This window comes from Copadichromis virginalis, linkage group LG20 (assembly GCF_057382275.1).
Source record: "Copadichromis virginalis isolate Kocher_CV1m ecotype Utaka linkage group LG20, C_Virginalis_male_GT1.1, whole genome shotgun sequence".
Taxonomy (NCBI): domain Eukaryota; kingdom Metazoa; phylum Chordata; class Actinopteri; order Cichliformes; family Cichlidae; genus Copadichromis; species Copadichromis virginalis.
The window spans coordinates 32,908,115-32,930,986 of NC_140637.1; the positions used below are offsets into that span (position 1 = coordinate 32,908,115).

At 43.1% G+C, this 22,872-nt stretch overlaps 2 protein-coding genes across 3 annotated transcripts in view; one reads left to right on the forward strand and one right to left on the reverse strand.

Moving 5' to 3' along the window:
* The first annotated feature begins 74 nt into the window (after positions 1–74).
* The window catches only part of snx21 (sorting nexin family member 21), a 39,980-nt gene continuing 17,182 nt past the window's right edge, over positions 75–22,872 (forward strand). The window contains exon 1 of the mRNA XM_085443632.1: positions 75–136. The gene's annotated coding sequence lies outside the window, so the exon portion shown is untranslated. The remainder of the gene's footprint in view (positions 137–22,872) is intronic.
* On the reverse strand, positions 3,425–21,463 carry LOC146685222 (deoxyribonuclease-1-like). 2 transcript variants are annotated; one of them, XM_085443637.1, is made up of 10 exons: positions 21,319–21,463; positions 14,248–14,408; positions 14,017–14,105; positions 13,164–13,175; positions 10,702–10,788; positions 6,991–7,088; positions 6,751–6,863; positions 5,929–6,086; positions 5,620–5,716; positions 3,425–4,300 (listed from the first exon to the last, which is right to left on the reverse strand). In XM_085443637.1, the coding sequence occupies exons 2-10, from the start codon at positions 14,398–14,400 to the stop codon at positions 4,169–4,171; spliced, it is 939 nt and encodes a 312-aa protein (XP_085299763.1). In that variant the 5' UTR covers positions 14,401–14,408; positions 21,319–21,463; the 3' UTR covers positions 3,425–4,168. The 2 variants fall into 2 exon arrangements, with proteins under 2 accessions (XP_085299763.1, XP_085299764.1); XM_085443638.1 differs by lacking the exon at positions 13,164–13,175.

The following is a 22,872-nucleotide window of genomic DNA, read 5'->3' on the forward strand; positions in this document are numbered from 1 at the left end:
CCTGATAAGGCCACGTTTCCTAAAGCAGTGAGCGGAGAGCAGGCAGGAAGAGGAGGGCTCAACCCGCTGCTGTTTCCGGGGACACTGACAAGGCGTGCACGGCAAAAGAGGAGGTACCACGGGAGTAAAAAAGCAGGTAGTCACCATCTCTTTGTTCTGCTTTCAAAGCTATCAGACTCATATATTATCTATGTATACATAGATAATATATGCATATTCTGAGAAGCCACTAGATACCATACCAATGTCCAAGCATTCCTCATCATGCTTGGACATTGCTTGTGTTACAGGCATGGTCCTTTAAGGGTGAAGCCTGATGGGAAATGTATGCGGGTGTGTGTAGCGGAACTGTCTGTCGGGTGTGTGAGGGTGAGCGGAGAAGGAAAAGAAGAGTAACGGTTAACTACAGAAGAGACGAAGAGAAAGTAAATAAAAGGAATATAATAACTCCCTCGGCAGCCAAAGTTGTATCGGCGATGCCCGCTGTGAGTAAACTGTTTCAGCCCACTGTACGCGGTGTTCGTGCCTTGGAGGAGAAATAAAGGTTCGGTAAAGCAGTTTCCTACGCCTCCCTCGATCTTCTTGCTAGCGGAGTTGACCTGTATAGTAAGCTGTTGCCGGCTGCGAGTCAAGTAACTGCCAGAGGTTTCCTTACTACGGTTCGGGGCCGCGGATCTGGCGCGGTAACACTTGTGGTGTTCCACAAGGCTCTGTACTGGGTCCAAAATTATTTATTATTTATATAAATGATATTTGTAAGGCATCTGATATATTAAAATTAGTATTATTTGCAGATGACACAAATATTTTTTGTTCTGGGGGGAATCTAAAGGAGCTGCTGGATACAATTACTTCAGAAATGTGCAAAATTAAAAAATGGTTTAACAGGAACAAACTATCGCTAAATCTAAGTAAAACTAAAATTATCTTATTTGGGAATTCCCTTAGAAATGCACAAGTGCAGATTCATGTAGATGGTGTGGAAATTGAAAGAGTACTTGAACATAAGTTTCTTGGTGTGATTATAGATGATAAATTAAACTGGAAGTCTCATATAAATCATATACATAACAAAATTTCAAGAAGTGTCTCAATCTTGAGTAAAGTAAAACACATTCTGGACCACAAATCACTCCACATTCTCTATTGTTCCCTGATTGCACCGTATTTGAATTACTGTGCAGAGGTTTGGGGCAATACTTACAAATGTTCGCTATCATCAATCTTTATATTACAAAAAAGGGCCATAAGGATAATCCATAAAACTGGTTACAGAGATCATACAAATCCACTATTCTTAAAATCAAAAATTCTAAAATTCACAGATCTGGTTCATTTTCTCACAGCACAAATTATATATAAAGCAATAAATAACCTGCTTCCTGACAATATTCTAAAAATGTTTTCTAAAAGGGAACGGGGATACAATTTGAGGGGGGAATTAAATTTAAAACATCCTCGTATCCGTACAACATTAAAAAGTTTTTGCGTCTCTGTGTGTGGAGTGAAGCTGTGGAACAGACTAAGTAAAGATATGAAGCAATGTCCAAGCATGGCGCAGTTTAAAAAGCGGTTTAAGGATATGGTTTTTACAGGGTACAGGGAAAAGGTAGAGATTTGATAGGGTGTTCTTGTCTAATATTTTCATGTCTGTGCGCATGCACGGGTTTGTTGGTATGGGTATATATGTATGTGTATATGTATGTATGTATATATATATATATATGTAATTGTAGGTTGTGTATCCTTCAGGTGTTAATGGGGTTATTGAAAATGTGTATATGTGCGTATGTGTGTATATACGTATGTATGGATAGATAGAAACATATATGTGTATATATTAAAAAAAAAAAAAAAAAAATTACACATAACATATAATGTAATTACAAGGAGGTATTTCTGTAGTCTATTGATACTAGATAGTGGAAAAGGGGTGGGATTAAATAAGCTTATGCTTCTTCCTGCTCCTTTTTGAACATGGACGTTATTTGGAGTTGTGGTTGCTCGTTTTCCTTTTGTTTGCTTTGTTCATTTGTCTCTTTTAATTCTATTTTTTTTTTTTTTTTTATACTTTTTCAACATGTTCAAAATAAAGATTCAATCAATCAATCAATCAATACATTGCACACAAATAGCAGGCTATCTATATTAATGCAACTGAATTGTAAAACAACGACAACAACCCCCCAAAAAAGTTTTCAAAAAGCGCGAGCAATGGGATTTTTTTTTTACAGTAATAATGAAAGTTTATGATGCATGAAGTGTGTTGTGCTTGCAGAATGACGACACGCACAAGCACCAGATGCTTATTTTTACTGTTCCCTCATTCACAAAGAGTCGTGGCAAGGAAATGATCAGTGGGTGGATCGATTCAAATATCAGCGGTAACCTTAACAACGCTGGGATCGATCACCTAAGTCCACTAAGTCGCTCCCGTATCAGAGAGGAGACAGGTCTGTGTAAACACCGCTCCTCTGCTGCAGGAACACTTTGCTCCGCCACCTCTTTCCTCCTGTGCTGTTCAGTAGTTCCACAGTCACGTGACTCAGTGGGCCAACATCAAGCAGGGCTGGCTCAGTGGTTGAGAAGGGGCGGAGCAAAGTGTGACAGCATGAGAGGTGTTTACATGCTTCCTTTCTGATGACCGAGAGCAAAGTATTGAACTTACAGCAGAGAAGCAAAGTCCAGCATTGATCCTGTAATAATATCAATATCCAACTACCAGCCTCTGTATATTTTATATATTTTATTTTAAACTCTAATTTGTAAAATATGTATACACACACACACACACACACACACACGTAGATATACATATTTAGTATACACATTCAGTAATGTGCATACACTCTTATATCGTACATATATTTATTCATATAATTCTCAGATTTAGCCATTCCTATATTTTGCTTGTTCTTATGTTATTGTATTTTGCACACCTCTGTTGCTTGTGAAGCTCGCACACAACAATTTCACTCACATGTACTGTACCAGTGTACCTGCACAGGTGATGTGACAAAAGTGATTTGATTTTAACACTATCATTGATCCAATGCTGATATCAACACTGATATTGATACTATCAGTGTTTGGATCGATCCCCCGAGCCCAAAGCACTGATCTATGCAGGCTGCAGTCAGGAAAAAGTGAAGTGTGCTGGAAAGGTATTATGCCACGACACTCACTAATCTCATTGATGCTCATGAGATTAAGGAGTGTTATAAAAATAAAATGTCTCCATAATCCCAATCAACAGATTAGTTTTGTGATTAAGTGAATTTCAGACTGACATACTAATGTTCTTTCACTGATATACAAATAATCAAAGGTGATAGGATCAGCAAATCAATTTGAAATACATCCTTAAAAACTTTGTGGTGGATGAAGTGTTTTCTTACTGCAGTAAGAAGAAATGCAGGATAAGACGCGTTCTGCTCAGTTTTAATTCCAATTCACAACAACAGTCGCTTCAAGGTAAAAACAGGAGAGAACGTTCAACACCTGTCTGCTGAGGAAAAATGACAGACCGATGATTTTTTTGAAACCCTTTAACTCATTTAGTAATCGATCCATCCCTGTGGTGTTTTCAGGTGAACCTGTATCAATGCAGGCAGCTCGTCCCAAAATAACAACATCTTAAGAATGTTTTTTAAATTTTATTTTACTATTAAAAAAAACTTTACTGAATTTTATAAAACTCAAGCAATGAAAATCTTAACATTTTCAGAGGAATTCTAAATATTTACATCAGTTTCTGTACAGACCCGAGGGGGACACATCAAGAAAAAGATGGAAGGAAGAAGAAAACAAAGAACTCCTAAAAAATAAAATCAGATTACATTTTCACCTCATAACAAACAAGACTGTTGGATGCACTTTTGTCTTCATGCAAAAACCTTAATTTAAAATATTTTAAAATCAGCACCAAAAACCCTGAAAGTCTCATATTTGAATTTTTGTTTTAAAATTTTACACATTCTGTTCCTGGAGCTGCCTCGCTGCTCAGTCACTTCACTTTGGTCTAAGAGCAGTAGAGCTGGGACTATAAAATAAACCCGTGTTAAAAGAACGGACAGCGCCGAGTGATCCTGGCACAGCTAGAAGGTGAACTGGTTTTGGAATAAAAAAAAGACAAACGAGTATATAAAGCATTCAGAGCCTGGGATGATCACAGGGCAGAGAGGAAGGACCAGAGGATCACAGAGGCACTTATTAGGCTCAGGAGGGGCGTGGCCTGAAGGAAGAGGGCGGAGCTCTTTAATACCACTTCCACTGGGTAATGGTCGCTCAGCTGCACCACCTGGCAGACAGAAGCAATGGAAGTCAGAGTCAGACATCATCAAACAGTATTTACATCGGCTGTTTTAACAGGACACACAGGAAAAGGTGACAGATATTTAAGGTGTCCTGGCAAACCCGGCCTGAGAATGAGGATAAAAGCCGATCACTTAAAAATGACATTTATTTTTTAAAAAAGGAGGAAGAAATCCAAAACTATGTTGTGCAGCTTTCTATATTTTGGATTTAAATACCGTTTTTTCAGATGCTGTATTATTATAGATAAAGCTACCCAGCAACAGATCAGTGCTTACAATATTAAAGTAGTATACACATTCATTATTCCACATGTATCAATTAATCTTACGGATCAAATAATATAATTTCTACATAATGAGTGGCCACTTTATTAGGTATACCTAGCAAAGTGTTGAGCTGCTCGTTAACACAGATGTGATCAGTCACACGGCAGCAGCTCAAACCGAGCATCAGGATGAGCAAGGAAGGGGCTTTAAGTGACGTTGAAACCTGCTGTGGTTGTTGGTGCCAGACGGACTGGTCTGAATATTTCAGAATGGTAAATAGACCGGTTCTTAAATAGGCTTTTCTGCTCCGAGTACTCAAAGCTGACGTAGTGGAATTTTCCCACACAAACATCTGTTTACAGAGAATGATCTGAATGCACAAGACATGAAACCTTGAAGCAGATGTGTTACAGCACACTCTTGTCAGCTAAAAACAGGAAAAACATCAGACTCCTTTATCATGCAGTGTATCTGTTTGAGGGCTCAGGCTTCGCACGTACTCTCATTACAGCTCAAGAAACTACTGATGTGCCATCATCCTAAAATACAAATTACTCATAACTTTAAAATAAACATGTAGATAAATTGAACCCACTAAGATGTTCTAATTTATCAAACTTCCTTTTCAGACGTGTACCAAATTATTGCAAATCCAAATGATTCAGAGTTAAATTTTATATGTTTGATATGATAAGACTTTTACAGACCGTTAATGAGTAAACAAACTGTCTATGTCTGCACACTAGAGGGTGCTGCAGAGGATTCTTAAATATCAATTTCATGCTTTCAGAGAGAATGCCGTACCAAAAAAAAAATGTCAAGAAGACTACAAGCAGCCAAATGTCAGCATAATCAGCAGATGATCATAACCCACACTGAAGACAGACAGCAGCGTTTGTCCTGCTGGGCAGGAACTATAACTATAAAGACTGTAACAAACTCTGACGCTTCCAAATGCTTCAGGAAGGCTGTGATTGTGTTTTATTAGACCTATTAAATGTGACCAGTATATATGTGGTGTCATGTGATCAGTTACCTCGCTCCTGGACATTTTGAACTCCGCTCCGAGATCAAAGACTTTTGCAGAGAATGGCTTGATTGCCCTCAGGAAGGGTTCTCCATGCACAACAATCCTGCGCGCACACACACACACACACATTATTTTCTGTTCAAACACACACAAACTAAACCATTAAAATTAAATGCAAGAACATAAAACTCATCCACACATGAACCTTTAAAGTTAGATTAATAACAATAAGATTAACTGTAGCTGACATCCAGCAGGTAACTCTCTACATTCACCAGCTGTTATATGTTAATCCACAGTTTTGTCAGCACACACCTGTCGTATGCACAGCTGGTCGCGTCGGTGACAGTGGTGTCCTCTCGGTTTCTGATCAGCCAGGAGAACTCCGACTTCATGAACAGCCGTATGTTTTTCCTGTCACTTCGTTTCACATACGCACAGCTGGCATGGAAATCTCCCAGGAACATCACATTCTACACACACAACAAAGCGAGTGAGTCAGCCTCCAAAGAATCCCACAGTAAAACTTCACCAGTTTTTTAAATCCTGCTGTGAAGGCCAGTGCTGCCCCTCAGCCTCCAAGCAGATGCACCTGTGGTTTCAATCTGAAACTCCTACATCGCCTTGTTCTCAAGTTATCACATTCATAAACTCGCATGTTCGTCCTGCCCGGTGGGGTGATGACAATACACCATTTACAGCCCAGGGGTAAAAATGTTTACATTTAAAAGACATGCATAAATGCTTTTAGTCTCTATAAATATCTGCATCTTGATGAAGTCAGTGCTTCTATTTATTTTTATATTTCCAAGTTAAAGCTTGCTGATAAACCTGACATCTTCTGTCTAAATACGGACACTTTTGCCTGCAAATAAATTATCCAACAACACTGCAGATGGTAAAGTGCTGATACCGAGGCTTCAAAATCCTGAGTGCAGAGTCAGGCTATGGTTTCAAAGTCAGTGGTTTTTGACTTTTGTGTATAAAGTGACCTTGGATTCCTTGAAAGGCTCTATGTGAATAAAGTCATTTTCCATTTTAAAGCAGACCTTTACAAACACTGATTATGTGAAAATCAGAACAAAGTTCTCTGTCACATCTGTTCTGATAAGCCTGTTATTAGATGAGTTTTCGCACCGTGTTGTTCCATTTCTTGCTGACTTCCACAAAGACGTCGTAAAGCTTGTTGATCTCCTGGACGGCCTTGCTGGGCTCACTGTGGAGAGGGACCAAGATAAACTCCCCGATCGCTGCCGGGTGGAAAGAGAAAAGGAAAAACAAGAAGAGAAAGAAAAAAGAGAAGAATGAAGGGCACCGTTTTAGTTTAAATCTGAAACTAAGAAGAAAAGCATTCAAAATGTTTTCTTATGCACTAACATGCATTCTTGCTTTGGAAGCGAACCACAAAAGGCTCTCTGACAAACGACTGCTGGCTCCTGTACTGGTATTGACCCGTCACGTTCACCGTCTGCATCCTGTTTGGAGAAGAAAAGATTAAATGCGGTTTAATCATTGGTACGAGCAGCATGTGACCCCTGGTTAATCTAATTTTTATTCAGCCCCTCCTTCATGACGATTAAGTGGCAGGGTGAAAGTGACGGCGAGGTCACGCTTTATCCAAAGCTGGACAATTTTAAATGTTGCATTTGATTAATGTACTTTAACAGTAGCTGTGAAGCACAGACGCTCGTCTACACTTTACAGTTCAAATCAGCAAGAGATCGCCGAATCACAGTTGGTGTTCACGTACTGCAAACAATCTTGTAGCCTACAAGCAACAAACACCAGAGCAGCAGGATGAAGCCAACACAGAGAGGTCTTTTTCCAGTCCTGGACCACAGCCGGTAGCGGTTTTTGATACGGGCGACACGGGTGGTTGCCCGGGGCGGGATCGTGGTGGGGGCGGCATCACGGGCATCGGCAAAAAAAAAAAAAAAGGAAAAACCATCCATCCATCTTCATCCGCTTTGTCCGGGGCCGGGTCGCGGGGGCAGCAGCCTAAGCAAAGAGGCCCAGACCTCCCTCTCCCCAGCCACCTCCTCCAGCTTATCCGGGGGAACACCAAGGCTTTCCCAGGCCAGCCGAGAGATATAATCTCTCCAGCGTGTCCTGGGTCTGCCCCGGGGCCTCCTGGTGGGACATGCCTGGAACACCTCACCCAGGAGGCGCCCAGGGGGCATCCTTGTCAGATGCCCGAACCACCTCAGCTGGCTCCTTTCGATGCGGAGCAGCACTGGCTCTACTCTGAGCCCCTCCCGGATGGCCGAACTTCTCACCCTATCTCTAAGGGAGAGGCCAGCCACCCTTCGGAGGAAGCTCATTTCTGCCGCTTGTATCCGCGATCTCGTTCTTTCGGTCACTACCCACAGCTCGTGGCCATAGGTGAGGGTAGGGACGTAGATCGACCGGTAAATTGAGAGCTTCGCTTTTACACTCAGCTCCCTCTTCACCACGACGGACCGGTGCAGCGTCCGCATTACTGCAGCTGCAGCCCCAATCCGTCTGTCGATCTCCGGCTCCCTTCTCCCATCACTCGCGAACAAGACCCCGAGATACTTGAACTCCTCCACTTGGGGCAGGAACTCATCCCCGACCCGGAGTGGGCACTCCACCCTTTTCCGGCTGAGAACCATGGCCTCAGATTTGGAGGTGCTGATCCTCATTCCCGCTGCTTCACACTCGGCTGCGAACAGTTCCAGTGCGAGCTGGAGGCCCTCACCCGATGAAGCCAACAGAACCACATCATCTGCAAAAATCAGAGATGAGATTCTGAGGCCACCAAAGCGAAAGCCCTCCGCCACTTGGCTGCGCCTAGAAATCCTGTCCATAAAAATTATGAACAGAACCGGAGACAAAGGGCAGCCCTGGCGAAGCCCATCACCCACCGGGAACGAGTCCGACTTATTGCCGGCAATGCAAACCAAGCTCTTGCAACGGTTGTATAGGGATTGAATGGCCCGTAGCAATGGGCCAGACACCCCATATTCCCACAACACCTCCCACAGGACACCCCGAGGGACACGGTCGAATGCCTTCTCCAAGTCCACAAAACACATGTAGACTGGTTGGGCAAACTCCCATGCACCCTCAAGTATCCTGGAGAGGATAAAGAGCTGGTCCAGTGTTCCGCGACCAGGACGAAAACCGCATTGTTCCTCCTGTATCCGAGGTTCGACTAACGGACGAACTCTCCTTTCCAGCACCCTGGCATAGACTTTCCCAGGGAGGCTGAGGAGTGTGATCCCCCTGTAGTTGGAACACACCCTCCGGTCCCCTTTCTTAAAGATGGGGACCACCACCCCGGTCTGCCAGTCCACAGGTACTGCCCCTGATCTCCACGCAACATTGCAGAGGCGTGTCAACCAGGACAGCCCTACAACGTCCACCAGGGGCTCTGCCACCAAGGAGTTGTTTAACTGCCTCAGTGACCTCGCCCCCGGAAATTGGCGGGTCATTCCCCTCATCCCCAGACTCTGCTTCCTCCTCGGAAGACGTGTCAGTGGGATTAAGGAGGTCCTCGAAGTATTCCTTCCACCGCCTGACAATTTTCTCAGTCGACGTCAGCAGCGCTCCGCCAGCACTATACACAGTGCAGGTAGAGCACCGCTTTCCCCTCCTGAGACGTCTGACGGTTTGCCAGAATCTCTTCGAGGCAGCCCGAAAGTCTTTTTCCATGGCCTCTCCGAACTCCTCCCACACCCGAGTTTTTGCTTCAGCCACTGCCCGAGCCGCATTCCGCTTGGCCTGTCGATACCTGTCGGCTGCCTCCGGAGTCCCACAGGCTAACCAAGCCCGATAGGACTCCTTCTTCAGCCTGGTGGCTCCCTTCACCTCTGGTGTCCACCATTTGGTTCGGGGATTACCACCACGGCAGGCACCAACCACCTTGCGGCCGCAGCTCAATGCAGCAGCTTCGGCAGTGGAGACACTGAACATGGTCCATTCGGACTCAATGTCCCCAGTCTCCCTCGGAATGCTGTTGAAGCTCTGCCGGAGGTGTGCGTTGAAGATCTCGCGGACTGGGGCCTCTGCTAGACGTTCCCAGCACACCCTCACTACGCGTTTAGGTGCACCAGGTCTGTCCAGCGTCCTCCCCCGCCACCTGATCCAACTCACCACCAGGTGGTGATCAGTTGACAGCTCAGCCCCTCTCTTTACCCGAGTGTCCAGAACATATGGTCGCAGGTCTGCTGATACGATTACAAAATCGATCATCGACCTACGGCCTAGAGCGTCCTGGTGCCACGTGAACTTATGGACACTCTTATGTTCGAACAGGGTGTTCGGAAAGGAAAAACAAAAAAGAAAAATTGCTTGTACTCATTGGGCAAGACACTTCACCCATTGCCTACTGGTGGTGGTCAGAGGGCCCGGTGGCGCCAGTGTCCGGCAGCCTCGCCTCTGTCAGTGCGCCCCAGGGTGGCTGTGGCTACAATGTAACTGCCATCACCAGTGTGAATGGGTGAATGACTGGATGTGTAAAGCGCTATACAAATACAGGCCATTTACCATACAGTCCAGTATATAGAGAGACGAGACGACGAGGCTCCAGTTACAGCAGTGCAAGTAAACAAACAATAAATATAAGAAGAGTAAGAAAATAAATCTACACTTTAGGACCAGAGGTAAAGGGTCAATAACAATTTCAAATTTATATTTTATAGTTTGATGATTTAAAGTCGCACACACAACCCGTCGAAAGGGGAGGGGCTGCTTCCAAATAGAGCACATTTCATTCATAATGATGTGAATCCAAGCCCATTATGTATTCATGATCTGAATCCTGGGTTGTGTGAAATCCCAGAAATAAACCTTAGACAAAGTGAATCTGTGAACTAAGGTGTAGGTGTGTTAGATCATGTTGTGGTGATCCTCGAGTTGGTGGATTTGTGTTCATACTGGAGGGCAAAATTAAAACCAATGGAAGATGGACAAGAAAAGTTGAAAGCCATCAGGTGCTCAGTTTAGAAATAATAGAAAAGAAGCGAAGAGAAACGAGCAAAAGATGCAGGCAATACAGGCCAGAGGGAGTGTTCGCCCGGGGCGCCAAACAGGCTAGGACCGCCACTGACCACAGCCATGTCTTACCTGTAGATGAAAACATACTTCTGCTTGTCGTCAGGAGAGTTTCCCAAACTCTCACTGGCCACTGCCTCGTAGTCGTACTCTTCATACCTCAACGCAGAGAAGGAGACAAGAATGTGGAAAAACGCAGCAGAGAAAGGAGCTGCACGTCACACAGTACGCAATACACGAGCCCGCCAAAACATCAATGTGAACAGAGGAGCACAAGGACCGCTGGGGCTTATGAAGCCATCAGGTGAGCATTACAGAGCAGTCCTCATTAGCTTCCTTGTTTCTCTGAAAGAACAAAGTCAGATTTATCCCAGTGATCTGCTCTGCTGGAGTTCACGCCTCGATGAACGCTCCCTCGTGCACCTCTCTTCACATTGTTCAAGCAAATTTATACCAACATTCCTACAATTTAAACAAATTGCATTTTTTAGGTAACCAGTGCCCTAGTCACTGAAATGTCCTTTTTTTAAATGGTCTTTTTATTTACACTTTCAAAAAAACAAAACAAAAAAAAAAAAAAAAAACAACAACCCAAAACCCCCCCAACACACACACACACACACACACACACACACAACCCAAGATTGTGCATGTGTGTTCGTGGTGGGAAGTCATACATGCATGTATGTAAATCTGCATGTAACCTCATTATCATGTTTTAGAAACACATTAATGCTTTTTGTGCCTGAAATGCTAAATAATATGCTAACATGACTAAAGCTAATGTAGCCCAGTCCCATGATTTTTACTACACCTAAACATAGTATCCAGGTACTTCTATTTGGAGTATTTTTTATTTTTATTTTATTTTAGCTCTGTTTAGCTGCTTTTGAGCATTTCCCCTCGCCTTCTCTTTCCATCATTTTAATCGAATGTTTCTGTTTTATGAGACCGCTGTAGTTTCATTCTGTGTTTTTTTGTTTTTTTTTTTTTAACTCATGTAGCCATTTTTCTCGTTACATTGTGACTCCTAATGTCGCTTAGCAACTATTTCATGTCCACTTACATTAGAAGCTTTTCAAACTATTTCTGTTGTAATGCTACTAAAATTAATACTGAAACTTGGCACTTTAATCTACTGTAGTCTTATGAAAATGTTGCATGGACTTTTATTATGGGACTTTGGTTAAATATGACAGTAAGATTTCTTGAGATGAAGTCTTAATACTAGAAAAGCACATGAAAACAGTCCAGCGTGATAGTCCCAGAAGTGGAGCTCCCCAGGGCTTAGCACCCGGCCTACTAAGCTTTATACATGTACAGAAAGTATTTCAGTCACGCTGTCAGGAATATGAGACATATTTCAGCACGTGAAATTTGTAGTTTGGGATATTTACATCTAGCTAAATAAAAGTACAATTTACAAAACAAACAAACATGAAAATGTTTATTCTTCAACTTGAACCCACAGCATGTTTTTTTTGTACAGCGCCCACCCAAAGCTTGGACACACTGCACTGATGGGTAACACTTTATTTTGTTAAGTCAAAAGTACCTTTCACAGTAACCACTTAGTTGATAAATATTTTTGCAATTTAAACAGTCAGCAGTCCATAAACACATCACATATTTACATTTCGTTATGTGCTTTCACATGTGTGCTCATCTGCATTTACTACAGCTTTGATCCTTGGCTGCTCAGGTCTCCATGCTACTTCACCATTGTGAGTAGAAATGTGTTCATGTTAGATAGAAAGCACTTACATGGGAAAAGCATAGAAGAAAGTGCTTGTGTGAATGTGTGTGAATGTGTGTGAATGAGGCAAGCGTTTTGAGTCCTCACTCAGACTAAAAAGGAGCTACATTTTTACCAAATTTAACAATAATAAATAATAATAATAATAATAATAATAATAATAATAATAATAATAATAATAATCAGGGTTGTAGTGAACGTTACTTGAGTTGGCATTTAGATTGATATTAGTTTCTGTGTTTCTATTCTAGTTTCTATTCTTTTCCCCATAAAGACTGCATTTTACCACCTCCCCGTAACCATAACAACAAGTTTTGACATCTCCATGCGTGTCAATAAAGATGAGGTTTGATGACCTTTAGAATAGTTTCCAGGTTTTTCCCACGGTAAGTGCATGAGCAGAGACCGCCCTCACTAACTTCTAACGTGTCGCTCTATAAGCAGACATGAAAATGACAGAAACAGCTCAGCTCATGAAGAGGTTCAAGGGTCACTAGTGGCCCTTGAACCTCTTTTTAAGGCCCTGCTACTGACTAGGAGGCTTTCAAGTTGTTCAGAGTTAAATCAGAATCATTCAGTTCATGCTTTTCCCTTTAACAAATACTGGACTGATAAACCTGTATGACACATTTCCATCCCGATTTTCTCTAATAGTGACTTTCCAAAGTAAAGTGTTGCCATTTCAGGCATTTTGGTTAGTAAAGGGTGTAAATTTCGATTATTAGGATTAATGAATATGATTAGATGATACTTCACATGCTCATTAAATCCAGTGTACCTGTCAGATCCCCTGTTGAAGGCAGACAGCAGACACATAATGACCATCATTATGCACATATTGTGGTTAAGCAGTGTTAGAATACTAGTTGAGTATATTAAAAGATCGAGCAGTTTACGGTCTTGTATGTCAGCAACATGCCCACGTACTCTTTAGCAATACAGCAATCTCTTTGCATCGTTATCATAAAACACTGACTGGTAGTGAACTGTAGCTTTGTCAGTACACACAGAGTACAAACATAAAACAGGAGTAAGCCACAGCCAACTGAATCATGCTGACACCTGTTAGTGCCATCGTGCTGTGTTTTCATAGAGCTCACAGCTGCTGTATTAGAAAGGGTCAGACTTCCCTTTTGCTCTCACACAGTCTCGCTTCATGCTGAAGATTTTGGAAAATGCTTTTCCTGCTTATACTTTTTCCTGTCAAATATATGAAGTGTAATCAAAATGTTCTGGGAGTGGGTCTACAAAAATCAAATACCCTAAATTATGTAAGTGATGTGAGGCAAGGTAATCTTATGGAGCCCTGCACTATTATATGGCTGGTTTTATTTGAGAAGAGAGAACAAAGTTGCCAGGTCAGGTGAGTGAGCGCAGAATGGGACATCCAGGAGAACTACAAATAATCAATAATAGTGAATAATGACATCATCATATGATTATTTCAAGCACACACTGTCTCTGTCCGAGACCACAGAAGTCCCACCTACCTAATGGTCAAACTTTCTCTTTACGATTAGCAACCAATGAGCAATGAGTAGAATAAGTCCTCTTTAAGGGCTGAAACTCAGCTGACAAGATTTTCATGCTGATAGTTTAAACTGTAGCCAGAGTTTCCAGCGAATGTTTACCTGTTGAGCACAGACAGCAACGTTTCAATGGCTCGACCGTCTGGATCCACCACGTGCTGTAGGAGGCTGATATCACAACGAGTCAGGACCTGGACAGACACATGGGCACACAGAAAAAAGGTCATAGGTCGAGTCATAAATACAGCAACAGATCCAATTCTGCCAATAATTCATTCATAACGGCAGCAGGAAAAAAATATAATATAAAATGCATAATAAAGTGTGTGTTACCAGTTTGAGATAGTGCATCAGTCTCTCGTCTGATGCTTTCGCAGAGTCGAATTTCTGCACGTTGTAGGCACAGATCCTGAGTTCAGTTGCTGACTTCAAGACAAAAATGGAGAGCAAAAGGAAGAGGGAAAGACCAGAAGAGCGCCACCTCATGGTTGGATCTGTGAAGAATAAAAGACGCACGATGTCACTGATGCAAAGCACAGTGTCCAAAACGCACAGCTCTCACTGACGTGGAATAAGCTAAAGAAACCAACTTGTGGAATGTCTTCACAATGCCTTGAGTTTGGAAATTTGATATAATAGTGAGAATAAAAGATTCCAATGACAATCAACCATCCTGCAGGTCCGACCTGCATGCAGCCATGAATCACCCCAAAAAGCCAAGACGACAGAGCAAGGCCTGACAGTAACTGTGGTGTCACTACAGATTAATAACCACACTTCCTGTCTGCACATGCAGAAACACAGAAGCAATTTACAACCATCACACAAAGACGGTGCAGCAGCAACGCCACTCACGGCACAACCACACTGCCCACAGTCTCCATTTCTATCGATATTCTTACACAAGTTCTGTCAAACTCGACGCATCATCGTTTCCTGTTCGCAGCCTCTGGCTCACATTATTAGTGTAAATGTTACACAAATTGATAACCTATATATGAAATGACTACATTTTTAACCTGATTGCAAATATGAGAAAGCACAATCCTAAATGAAACAGGGACCAGTGATAAATACAGATTCAGTCAACACAGAGATTACAGGACACACAGCAGGCTGATCCTTGTTCTACAGTTACTTTCTACACTGAGCCAAATTTCTGTCACATTGTTACAGATATCAGCTCATAATGGAAACAAAAACTGCTCAGAAAACTTCAGGGAGCAGCTGACCATCACAGTACGACACAGTCAGGTAAACTTGAGGAATATCAGTCTGTCCAGTCTGGACGCATGAGGTGCACTGGAGAGGCAACAACAAGAGAACGTCCCAAAAGCGAATGTGTTAGCAGGCGGCGTTCACAGATGACTCTCCTCTTCCTTCCTCTCTAGTTTTGTGTTTTGTTAGTGACCGTCAGATGTTACCTGCACCAGCGTCTCAAGGATGGCATGTCCATTCATTGCATCGCAAGAAGGCCCGTGCGCCTCCCAGCACAGTCCATGACATGACCGTTAGAGAAGACAGACACACAAAAGGTCAGCAGCAGGACCAATATCTGCTCCTATGTGAGAGGAGGGAAAAGAAGCATGGCCAGGAAAATCACTTCAACCTGTCAGAAACTGAATTGAAGAGGTCCCAAAGGTTGATTCTGGTTAACTCGATGTAACGTTTTCACTGGGAGAAATGTTTTGTTACTCATCCAAGTGACTTCTTCAGTCTCAGCTGACTGCATTTCTGAGTCGAGGAGCGGGCCTAAGGGTACATCTTTCACCTTACAGTGCTGTGTCTGCAGCCATTCCCCGACTCTCTGTGAATGGTACTCATGGCCATTGATCAGTGGTTGTTGATCAACGGTCATGGTTATTTGCATATTAATGATCAAGGAACTGACCTCACAGCCCATTGTTCCTTCAGTGGGCTGATTTCAGTCATTGTTCAAATGTACTGTTTATAAGGTTGGAAGCCTGCAGTCATCTGAGACTGAAGAAGTCACTGGATGAGTGACGAAACGTTTCTCCCAATGAAAGCGCTACGTCCAGATGAACAGAACCAACGTTTTGGCGCTGCATTTTTTGTGCACTTTCAAATCGTCTATATCAGGGGTTCTTAACCTTTTTCACCTCACGGCCCAATTTTTTTACTACAAAGTGGCTTATAGCCCAGCTTTAATGGCATTCACCACACATCAACAGGACTGGCAGGTCTGACACATGTGGAAGACATGAGAGTCTGGAGGCGTTGAGGAAAGTTTTATGCATCATCCAGCGTCAGTGGAGGCCTGAGGAGGCACGTCCTTATCCTGCATATTCTTGGAAGAGCAGACAGATCCCGACTGCTTTTAGATGCGGGAATGACATCATTACCCTTCTGCTAATGCAGTGCACTCTGGGTTCCTCCACTGCCTCATATTCCCCAGATCTGAAACCAACCAAGAACCTCTGGGTGCCACAAACAGTCCACGAGGTCACTGAGGTCACTGCCCTGATCCAGATGTGGGAGGAGGTCCTGAGGGCAGCCTTCACTGTCTCATCAAGAGGTTGCTCCCAGATTGTTGGGAGTGTACACTCCTGAACAACTAATGCAGTTTTACTTTAAACATTCATATAGTATTACTTCTACCTCACTACATCTTGGATGAAAATACTACTCTTTGTACACTTTTTTAAACCTTTAGTTTTTTCCTCATTTTTAATATTTCAAAAATTCTGACGTAAAAAAAATGCAGCAGAAGTAGCTGGTGGAGTAAATATTGTCTTTTTTAAATGTTTGAGAATCTTTTTGGTAGTAAAACTTGTTTATGACATGTGACTGTTCTGGGGCACTCAAGGGCAATGAGCCAAGCTGTGAAGGCATCTTCATTATAACCATACATCACACAGACAGGTGCTTCTGTTATTTAGTCTGATCCTCATCTGCATCGTCCTAATGGCGACGAGCGAGGCCCTGCTGCAAAGCAAACGTGTTCCCAGATTTAATGACTACACAGGTGAAACAGCAAGGTGAGTCAGTGATGCTTAACTGACACACCAGCGTCAGCTCACAGGAGCAACTACATGGAGAAAGAGGACGAGAGAGTGAGGCTGCTGGGACAGAGAGAAACTCCACATCAGCCTCATGACTGCAGAGGAAAAGGGGAAATGTTCAACAGTCTTCAGGGGAGGAGACACAAAAGCAAGTTTGTACAGCTGAGAATGAGAGCAGGAAGTGTGCCGCTTGATTTTAAACACCAGCTTAATCTTGGCCTGTAAACATCCTTTCATAACTCATGAGTGTGACGGAGAAACATGAGACAGTGTGAGTGTGGAGGAGTCGTCTGCCAGCAGAGCTGACTGGTCTGACTGGTCTGATGGACGAGTGACAGCATGCTCAGGCCTGTGTGCAGAAAAGCTGTTTGTTTGCTGACACACTTTAAATTATTTTATTGTTGCACATTTTCACTCCATTTCAATAGTTTTGATCATGAAAATTCTGTTTTTTGTTTGAGCCATAAAGAAAAAAAAAAAAAAAAAAAAAAAAAAACTGCTGCCGTGTTTAATACTGCTGTTCCTCGAGAGTGTGCCGAGCTACTGCAGCTCTTTGTGATACAGCGCATTCTTGTGCAATACGATTTTCATCGCCCTCTGATGCTACTTTTTCATACGCTGACAGCAGAACTATCCAGGTCATCAGTTAACATTTACAGTCACAAGATTACTCTAAATCAGCCGTAGGTGTAAATGTGAGCGTCTCCATACAAACAGAAGGTCTGGCAGTTTGAGTGTCAGCTGTATGTTAACAGTGTCACAGTCTTCCAGGATTCAGTCCAAGGTCAGACGTTTAACATGTTAAACGTTCAAAGGTCTGCAAAGCAAATGCAAATCTGAACAAACAACAAGACCTTTGGAACAGACAAGACCAAAGCACAGGAGTTCGGTCATCATGGAAAAACCAAGCCAAGCTGTGCAATACAGCTGTGCATAAATCACTGCTCAGAAACGTCAGTGAACTGGAGCAAGGCTGTAAAGACGAGCAGGTCAAAATTCCTTCACAGTGACGCGAGAGCCTGAGTCGTAGGTCGTACTTTCATTTTCCTGGACCTGAAACATTTGATTAAACTGTTTTTAATGCAGCCTTTTTAAAGTTGAACCCATATCAATATTAAATACACAAACACACTCTGTCCATGACTTCTCACTATAACATGACCTTATAGGAGGCACAAACAGAGCGAATGAGTAGAGATGTATATGCAGAGTGGCTGCCTGCTGCTAATAATAAAATGAGGAACCTGCAGGAATTAAAGTGAAGTGGTTACTCGCTGTGGTCGGGTTAGTTAACAGTCAGTCAGCCCAGCTGTGACTCTTCAGATGTCTTCACTCCGCCCCTCCCAGGCGTAAATGCGGTGCGACCGGTCGAGTGACTCCCTCAGTACACCAGATTTCTACACACCAACCGACCTGACTGACGACAACAACCCTCACTGTAACCTGCACGATACGAGATTACAGCACAAGGCGAGCAACAGTTTACAAGTTGCTTTGCCAAGTTGAGCACTTTGAAGGTTCAATTCAGACTTGGGTTATTTTTCAGGCTGTGGACGAGGATGTTTTTGTATCAGAGGACATAAGGCCTTAAAATCCTGTGTTGGCAAAACAAACAGTATCATATTGCAGCCACCACCCCAACCACCTTTCACAACCAGGGGAACTTTGTGGAATTAAGCTTCTGGCTACACAGTCATCGAGCTGCTTTCGAGTACAAACACAGTTTGATTTAAAACTGCGTAAACTAATCAGCCTTAGCTTTCAGACTGAACATAGAATTAAAACACTCGCTTCACCGTTTCTGACACTTGGTTGAAAGACTCATTCGGCCTGAGAAAGTGTTAGACGAGGAGCCCTGGAGCAAGGTGTGCCATTTGAAATGCAGAAGAGCCTCACAATGAGTGACAGCACAAAGTTGATTTTGATGTTATTTAACCAGGAAGTCCTGCAGGGTTAACAGCACTTTGCAGGGAAAGGAGGAGGGGCTTACTTTGTAGTCACTGCCACAAAAGTTCTAGAAACAAGTGTCGCCGCTCAGCAGGTGTTTTGAAAAGCCTTATTTCAGTTGTTATTTTAAAGTATCGCCTACATTTAATTTAACTTGTGTGGTTACCAGGAAAAAGTCTCACGTGGCCATCTTTGTTATTTACGGTTGTCGTCTTTCTGTCCCACAGCTTTGATGTCAGGACTCTGAGCGCCACGTCTCTCTCTGCTCTGACAAAAAAATCAGTAAAATATCCAGAACTGACTTTAAATTCTGTGAACGGCTCCAAACTCCTTGGAATAAACCGTTGGGTAAACGGCAGCATAGTTCATGTGTTGTGTGGCCTGCTTTATTGTTCTTTCTGTTTATGAGTTTTAAGAAAGGATCTGTGTGAGTGCTGCGCTCTGGTAGGACACACCTGCATTTAAGGGGTTTTTGAATTCAAGGACACAAGGTCCGACATCTGATGTGTTTGAAGCATCTAATCTTAGAAGATCAATGCTAAGAGCTAGCTTCAATGGCAGCTACCTGCCCCTCCCTGATATGCACCACTGGAGTTTTATGGGTTGCCAGTAAATAACGGTGCATTTCAGAGACTTTCAATGTCTGTGTTAGGAAGGTCAAGGCGTGCAGGAGGTGCTGGCTAACATTTCAACTCCAATGGGTTTAATTTTTTACTCACTTGTTAGATTTAAGCATAAAAATACTCGTGAGTTGGATTAAACACTATGAAATGTTCAGTTAAGGTTATAAAAGATTACAAGCAGCAATAGAAAACCAACAGATGCCACCGTTAACGTTCAATTTCTAGTCAGCCCATTTATCCACCCCGACCTCCTCTCCACCTCGACAGATCGTTGTGCAATTCGACTTCCTCCTGCCATCATCACTGCCGCCACAGAGAGTCCTGTCACCAGAACATGAACTCTACTCATTACCATTCACTGGCATCAGAGAGAAACACATAAGATTCCTTGTCTTCATAGTTTGTTCCACATATTTATACACATCCAGATTCATCATGACTCTAAAATGGAAATTCATAAATCGTTCCTGTTTTTAAGGCTCCGTTAACAGTCCCAGTTAGAGAGTTCAAGACACACCAACCTCACTGTACCATTGCTGGTTTCTCACTTTGTTCAGGCGTGAAGCAGCATACATGTGAACTCAGCAGCAGTTTCCAGGTTAGCCGGTGACTCGGCTCTGAATGTTTCAGCTGGTGAGGTCAAATTCACCAATTATTAACAAGTTAATGCTTAACACTGGTCGAAAAGCACAAATCGCATGACTTTAAAGCTTCTTTCATCCAGAAAGAGACACAATGAAACCAAAATAAGTTCTCAAACAGGTCTGTTAATGATAAATAGACTGAATGCCAGTTTGGCACAAACTGACCTCAAAGGCGGACAAAAGAATAAAAATGGTTGAAAATATGAATCAAGAAGGGAACAAAGACACGGCCGACTTCAAAATGAGGAGGCAGGCAGAAAAATGCAGAAATCATTTTGCATTTTACACACCTGGTTTTCTCAAACGTCCATGGATACGAACCAGTGCTGAAGCTCATCTGCAAAACTTTCACTTTCAGCATGTTTTAAATAAACACCACATATGTATCCTGAATAAAGTCTTTCAGCTCAGCTGGACCATTAATAAGTGTGAGTCCAATCACGTTTCCAACTCAGCACCCTTGAATTTGGAATATTTTCATGGAAATAATCCAAGGATCTTGGAAAGAAAAGTGTCTGGACTTCTTTAAGTTTCCTTTAAGAAGCTTCTTCAGTTCTAAGACCAACTGGTGAAGAGTCAGACAGACAGATTTCCTCAGAGACACTCCCTTAATTTTCCTGTTAGAACACCAAAGAGGCAGAATTCTGGCCAAACAGAGACTCGGTGAACAGGAGCTGGTATTTATGCTCCTGTTTACACAGCGTGCGTGAAAATATCTCAGTTTTAAATATTTAATCTGGAGTAAAGATTCTGTTTAAAGTGTTGCTGCATAATTTGAATACCTCCTGAGGAACTGCACAGCGTCTTTCTACATCCTACTGTGACTGGCTCTGTTTTACATTCCTGCTGCTTCACCTGCTTTATGTGGTTTTTCTTTCTTATTTTCTCTCCACCTTTTGTCACGGCCACGCACTGAAATACCAACATAGATTCCTTTGACGTGACTCTGAAAACATCCGAATTTAAGTTGGGAAATTTAAAAGATGTTAAAAACTACTACCATCCTCACAAAGGCACGAAAACACTTAAACATTGACAGAGTCCGTTCACACAGCCTACACACCCACGGCCACTTCAGTTTTAAGCACTCACACACTGAGCAGACCCAGTAACCGGTACTGGTCTCGTCCCAGTAACGGCTGCTGGATCAGTTGTTGTTTTTCGTACCTGTTCAGGTGAGTCAAATTACGACCGTCTGCTGCTAAGTCTCTGAGCGTATCCTGCTGGGTGTGGACGCTGTCTCAGCCTGGCGCAGGTATCGCCGTCCAGGTTGTTTCAGGTTGTTCACGTCTACAAATGCAGCATTCAGGGTCTGTGGTAAAGGCGGGACGTTTTTTACATCATGACATCTGTGACACCCATTTTATGTCACATGATCAACCAACTTACCTATCAGCTGCAGCCCCAGAGCAGGTGTGAGCCACAGATGAGCATGACGTAGTCTGGTGAAATCTGATTTCCTTACTGCAGCCACATAACGCTCCCACAGCGCAGTGCAAAAAAGTATCATCGTCATAAGAATTATTTCATATTTAACACATAAAGTGACTTGAACTGTCCAAAAAATTGGTTAGGCAGTGAAAGCATGTTGGACTGGAGTCAGTGAGAATCTAAGATTAGTTAGAAATGTCATCTCTGGATATTTAAGTGTGTTTTTACAGTAAAATCAAAACCACCTTTGAGTATTTCCTCATCACATGCTCCACAGTAGTTTAAAAGGTGTGACTGATCATGTGTGATGATGAAATCCCATGGCTTCTCGGTTGTGTTCACACTGGAGTATAATAGCTGTGAGAAAATGTTGAGCAACACAATTATTTCCTGTTACTCCACCAGAGCCACACTCACCTGATGGCAGCTAGCATGAGCTCAGCTGGCTGGGAGCTCGTGGCTTCAGGCTGAATTCTGGGTAGAGGCAGAGGATCTGTGGGAGCAGAGCTGTGAGTCCAGAGAGGGCTGCAGAAACTCTACTGCTGCCCTCCAATCAGGCTGCTCAGCCACAGGCCTATACTCCTGGCAGGAAGAAGGACGCTGAAAAAAGACTTGTGAGCTGAGCTGTTCAGCTCAGAGGTGGTGTGTGTGGGTATCCTGTTCCTATTGCACTCTTCCAGTTCGAGGGTTCACAGTTCCTAATGCTCCTATTACCACTGAGACATTTTGTGCTTTATTCCTACACGTTTGCTCCACTTCTTCCTTCAGTGCCCTGTCCTTTACCCCATCCTCCTTATTTCTGATGTTACTGTCTGCTGGGATTGCCACATCTATCACAGCTGTGGCTTTCCGTTCCCTGTCAGTCACCACTGTGTGGTGGTTGGCCAGCAGCCACCTCTCTGCCCAACAGGACCTCAGCCTGCTATTCTTTCTCAGCTGCCTTCTGATGTGTCTCCTATCAGGCCTTCTGCAGCCCTGATGCTCGTGCACACTATCCCAGCCACTTGGTTGTGCCTCTCGGCGTCTGCTGTTTCAGCTCGTATCCTACAGCCTGCTACTGTGAGCTGGACTCTCTCTGGGTCACTGTTGCACAGCATGCAGCTTGCATCCTGTGGTAGCTTGTGCTGTGGTAGACTCCTGTCTCAGTTTATCTGGTGCATAGGGGCCATGGTCAGAGCCTCTGCGATGTCCTTCAGGCCGGCTTATTTTAGCCACTTCCACTGTCTCTCATCCATCGGTCATCATCAAACATCAGAATTTCACAAAGAATCCCAACTTTTAGAGACTTAC

Bases quoted from the DNA above. Each gene is read 5' to 3' on its own strand.
- LOC146685222 (XM_085443637.1), bottom strand. From the start codon at position 14,400: ATGAGGTGGCGCTCTTCTGGTCTTTCCCTCTTCCTTTTGCTCTCCATT. The intron at 14,106-14,247 runs GTAACACACACT...GTGTCTGTCCAG, and splicing joins TGATGCACTATCTCAAACTG to GTCCTGACTCGTTGTGATAT. The intron at 5,717-5,928 runs GTGTGTGCTGAC...GTGTGCGCGCAG, and splicing joins ACCAGCTGTGCATACGACAG to GATTGTTGTGCATGGAGAAC.